The 5,690-nt window shown below is 44.1% G+C and overlaps 1 protein-coding gene across 1 annotated transcript in view; it reads left to right on the top strand.

The window, feature by feature from the left end:
• Positions 1–5,104, top strand: part of RELN (reelin) — a 389,713-nt gene extending 384,609 nt beyond the window's left edge. Inside the window, exon 64 of the mRNA XM_087722293.1 lies at positions 3,984–5,104. Coding sequence (XP_087578419.1) covers positions 3,984–4,083 — 100 coding nt within the window. The 3' untranslated portion in view covers positions 4,084–5,104. The remainder of the gene's footprint in view (positions 1–3,983) is intronic.
• The last annotated feature ends 586 nt before the right edge of the window (positions 5,105–5,690 follow it).

Genomic DNA, 5,690 nt, shown 5'->3' with positions numbered 1-5,690 from the left:
ACAGCTTAGATAATAGCAATGGCGCTTTGTCTTATTCACCGTTTCCCAGTGCTTTTCAGGCCTCTCGAAGCGGTTTACAGAGTCAGCCTATTGCCTCCCCCCAAACAATCTGGGTCCTCATTGTACCCACCTCGAGAGGATGGAAAGCTGGGTCAACCTTCAGCCTGGTGAGATTTGAACGGCCAAATTGCAGGCAACTGGCAGTCAGCAGAAGTAGCCCTGCAGTACTGCACTCTCACCACTGCGCCACTGTGGTTAAAAAATAGAAGCTTTTAAGGAAGGTGCTCCAACTCAAGACTGCGTCAGATAAATTATTTCAAATATATCTGTTGACTTCTTCTAGCTGGCCTCCTCTGGGCTGGGAAGCTAAGCAGAGGTCAAGCCTAAGAGACCACCGGGGAAATTCTAGGGTTGTAGGACAGAAGAACACCTTGAGAAGAAGGCAGTGGGACACCAATTCCATAATATTTTCACCCCCAAAAAAATTGACAGAGGCCCACTACTCCCTCTTCATCATGGACCCATGTTCCTCATGCTCCAGAAATAGCAATAAAAGAGCAGTAGACTTATATACCACTTCACAGTTCTTTACAATCCACTCTAAGCAGTTTACAGATGTTGCCCCCAACAACCCACCCTGACCATGTCCACCCTAGCCCCCCCCCCAGGTCTAACACAACCCTGATGCAGCCCTCAGTGAAATCAAGTTTGACACCCCTGGTCTAGCTACATATAATTGCACATTCTTTGAACATAATTTGTGTAGATCCCTCAATCTACAAAATAAGCCCAGGGTCAAAATGTTACTGGCTTTCAATGAACACGAAAGTTTAGCTATTTTGATCTTGGTCCATGGCTGTTGATTACTTTTACTTTCTTAATTGCCTCGATAATTTTGAAGGGAAGTTGGGGTTTTTTGTTTTTTTTTGCAAATGTTAATTAAAATCATGGCCGGAGAGGGGAATTTTGGGAGTTAGCAATAGCAGTTGGACTTATATACCGCTTCATAGGGCTTTCAGCCCTCTCTAAGCGGTTTACAGAGTCAGCATATTGCCCCCAACAACAATCCGGGTCCTCATTTTACCCACCTCGGAAGGATGGAAGGCTGCGTCAACCCTGAGCCGGTGAGATTTGAACAGCCGAACTGCAGAACTGCAGTCAGCTGAAGTAGACTGCAGTGCTGCATTTAACCACCGCGCCACCTACAGGTCTTAAAAGTTGCCACGTTTGAGAAATCCCAGCCTAGGAGATAGCCAATAGTTTTATCCCAGGGTTCAGCAACCTTAAACACTCAAAAGAACCACAAAGGTCCTAACCCCCGTTCAATGTTAGAGCTGACCAGAACACCAGTTCCCCCACCATAGAGTCTCCTCTTAGCACGGCATCCTTTTTCCTCTATCTGTCCTAACCAAAAGCCCTATCAATTGTGGAGCCGATCAGTGACAGGGAGCCGCAGCAGAGGGATGAAAGAGCCACATGCGGCTCCAGAGCTTGTTTATCCTATGATTGGAGGATTAAAGCCCCATCCAAATAATGAAATTAATTCTGGGCATCTCCACATGGTCTTCCAGCTTTACCAATGGGGACAATTCAAGAGGCTGGTTCTACGAAGTGTATGATTCTTTTCAATTTATAAATAACTCCCAAATTCCTCTAATGACCCAAGACACCCCTAATAATGGAGAACAAGTTAGTTTATAGCAGGAGTGGTATAGATCTTAATCGGATCCCAGAATGTCTTTCCTTTATTCTCTGCTAAATCAACTAAGGAGTGCCACTTTCTGTTGTAGCTTAAAATAAGACCGCATGGTTCACAAGTGGGTATAAAGGTGAAATGTGATTTCTTAGCATGGCAAAAGTATTGGGAGAGGGTAGATTTTACATACTGATAGGAGAGAGAGAGATCACACAATCCAGCCAATCTGTAATTGGCCACTCAGTCACAGTGTTAGACTGCCTTCTAGAGGCCGAAAGGCTGCATGGCGCAGGAATTAACTTTTGCTCCCATTATTTCAGCAAATGTTGATTTGACAGCTAGTCCTCAACTTACAACCGTTCGTTTAGTGACTGTTCAAAGTTACAACGGGGCTGAAAAAAAGTGACTTATGACCGTTTTTCACACTTAACGACTGTTGCGTCATCCCTGTGGCACGTGATCAAAATTCAGATGCTTGACAACTGGTTCGTATTTATGACGGTCGCAATCTCCCGTATAGGTCGTGTGATCTCCTTTTGCAACCTTCTGACGAGCAAAGCCGATGGGGAAGCCCGATTCACTTAACAACCGGGCTACTAACTGAACCACTGCAGTGATTCGCTTAGCAACTGTGCCGAGAAGGATCGTAAAATGGGGCAAAAACTCACAACAAACGTCTCGCTTAGCAACAGAAATTTAGGGTTCAGTTGCGGTCATATGTTGAGGATTACTTGTGTATCTACCCGGGTCATTTCCCAAGCAACTAAATAAATAAACTGAGATTTATAAAACTGGATATACCAACGAATAATGTAAAAATACTTCAGTCGTGATGTCGATTTTTAGACTATATCTATTTAAGTAAGCTGCAAACATCAGTGTTACCACCAGCCTACAGTCATCATCAATCATCGTCAATTACTCCAGAATCCCCTGCGGGGTGGAGTCTGGGCAACTGAATGAAGCTAGCAGAGAGTTTTAATGGCCGGATGCTCTACCTGTCGCCAATGCAGAGTTTTGTTCAGTAGATATATTCTCAGTGTGCCCAGAGAGAGAAATATCTGCCTCTTACCTAGGATCGAACTCACAGCCTCCCGATTGTGAGGTGAGCCTCTAAGCCACCGCACCACTCGCCACCAGCTTCCAGTAACTGCAATTAAATCAATGCGTGTTGCTCCAAAGTCACATTAGAGCATAGAAGTATGTAGCTTAATGTTGGGCATCCTTATTTGCCCATTATATAGTTATTCTTTATCTATTCTTTTATGTTCCCAATACTTCATTCTCTCTTTAGCAGCTTGATTTATTCCCTGGCATGTTTTAACCAAGGTATATATTTGCATGTATGAATCGGCAACCATTCGATCTGAGGTCAGGCGGTTATACCGCTGAAAAACTTTTGCTCAGTTTCCGAAATGAATTGCAGTGTAATATAGCAGCAAGCAGAGTTAATGTATCATGCGGCTTATTTAAATTTCAAGAAATTAGCTCGGTTAAGTTCATCTCAAAGAACGTAACTGATAAAGAGTCACAACAGGTCAAAAGACCCTCTGCATCATTTGAAACACATGGTAGTGTAGGCAGTAAACGGGTAAATAAACAATAAGCAGAGCGATAGAATTGTACAGATAGTCCTCAATTTGTGGCCACCATTGAGCCGCAAATTTCTGCTGCTAAGGCAGTTGTTAAGTGAGTTTTGCTCTGTTTTACTTTTTTTGCCACCATTGTTAAGCGAACGGCAGTCATTGTTAAGTGAATCATACAGTCGTTAAGTGAATCACGGCTTTACTTGACTGCTGGGAAGCTCACAAATAATGATCCCATGACCCGCAACGGTCATAAATACATCCCTCCTGTTTTTTGATCGGGAGACCAGGGCGGGTGGATTCTGCCACAGTCCTAAGTGTGAAAATCACCTTTAGGTCTCTTGGTTTGAGTCCCTTGGAATGGCCCCTCCACAAATGGTTGTAAGCCTGCCTGAAAGGAATCGCTTTAAGGCAGAGGTGGTATTCTGCCGGTTCGGATCGGTTCGCCCGAAATCGCGGGTCCCCGCCTGCCCATCCCCACCCCCACGACTCTATGTCATCCCATTTAGGTCCCAAAAGCTCATGGGCTCACATTTGCGAACCGGTAGGGAAGGTAAGTAAAATACCACTTCTGCTTTAAGGCCGCGTTCGTATTGCGGTCGAAAGATGAGCGGCGGTCTACGCGTTGTGCATTTGAGCGCCCTGTTCGTGGTCGAAGGCAAGTGACGCTCTTCTCTTTCGTCCTTCTCTCCGCTGTGCAGCACTCGCAAACAAAATTACATGATGAATTTTTCACGGCAACACGGGCTCAGGCATTTCTACAACAGAAGACGAAGGTCACTTCTTAGGCGATCCCCGTGAAGAAAAAGACATTCCTTTCCCCACCCCCCTTTCCCCCACCCCCGACCTGTGACGTTTTGCTTTCAATTCCCTTCAACCGCTCACCGCCAATTTGATTTACGAGGACTTTTTCTCCGCACCCACACACCCGCACCCTTTTCCTTCCTGGAGGTGTATTTTGAAAGCCTCCCTCAAGGCAGAAAGTTACGCCCTGTTTTGTTTTTTTTCTCTCACTGTGATCCTCATGGGAAGCGAACTTATTTTTCTCATAGGTAAATGTTTTTGAATGTTGTTGTGTCTGTGGAAAAAAAAAATTGTGATTCTGTTGTAATACCAGTTACAGTGGCAGTATTGGAAGTAAAGCGACTGTTTTGAACAGGAGAAAGAAGAAGAGGAAGAAGAAAAAACCAAGCGTGTAAGCACACAAAGACTTAATATTTAACGTCGGGAAAACTACGATATTAAGTACAACTCATTATTTAAATGCACTGTATTTTGGCTCTGTATCATATTTTATATGATTAAGTTATTCTCGTCCTCTCTGTATCCTCTTCTGCAACTTGAGCACAAGTGACGTCTGCACAACTTAAAGAACTTCGACGCTATACATAAAGCCGACGAACGCCGGACTCAAAAAAATAATAATAATAATAATCTCAAAAGCCATTGTACGAGAGACCATGATGTCCTTCATTCCTTCTCCTTGTCTACCTTGTTAATCATTGTTTGTGGTAACCGAAACAGAAGTTCCTATTTCCTTGTTGAGAAGTACAGCTGTCCTCCGCGGATGCGTTACTTAACAGTAGCTGCCATTTGCTCTCGGTAGTAATGGAGTGATTTGTAAACAGTGGAACGTTTTTTCTTCTTCGTGTTTTTTTGTGGTTTCCTTTTGGAGGGGGGGGCTTCATTCTGTACCTTGGGTACTGTCCTCTCCACCAACAACACAATTTATGACCCCGCCACTCTCTTAACTGTCTGTAAACTTTCACTCTCCAAGGAGTCAACTAAAATTCCATGCTTCAATAAAGATGTCAACCCATGATTTAGGCCGGCTTTTCTCCCCCTCACGATTTTATACCAAAGAGAAAGAGTGGACTTTGGAGAAAAATCTGATGATGATGATTATTATTTTTTACAGCTCTACATGGATGAGGAAATTTGCATTAAGAAAAGAGACAATTCAGAAAAATGGGAATATTAGCAAGATCCTCTGGTTGGAAATACCTGACTTGTCCCCGAAGGTGCTTTTTCAAAAGGCAACTGGATTTTGTTTTTGTTTTTTTCCTTGAAGACGTTTCGCTTCTCCTCCGAGAAGCTTCTTCGGTTCTGTCGGAAGTTCTGTCAGAAACCAGAACCGAAGAAGCTTCTTGGGTGAGAATTTGGTATTTGGTATTTATTAATATTTGTATGCCGCCCTTTTCCCTGGGGGGGACTCAGGGCGGCTCACAGTTCAAGGGAAGGGGGGGACATACCAAGTTACATATAGGACAATACATTGTTAAAAGTACAACATTCATACTATTCGGGTACGGTAGAGGTCTTTAGCCCCAGGCCTGTCGGGACAGCCAGGTTTTAAGGGCTTTGCGGAAGGTCTGGAGGGTGGTGAGGGTACGAATCTCCACGGGGAG

The sequence above is a fragment of the Thamnophis sirtalis genome, unplaced genomic scaffold (assembly GCF_051295495.1).
Source record: "Thamnophis sirtalis isolate CommonGarterSnake01/CBP01778 unplaced genomic scaffold, rThaSir2_p1.2 scaffold_9, whole genome shotgun sequence".
In the NCBI taxonomy this organism is placed as follows: domain Eukaryota; kingdom Metazoa; phylum Chordata; class Lepidosauria; order Squamata; family Natricidae; genus Thamnophis; species Thamnophis sirtalis.
This window is presented reverse-complemented; position numbering and strand designations above follow the sequence as displayed.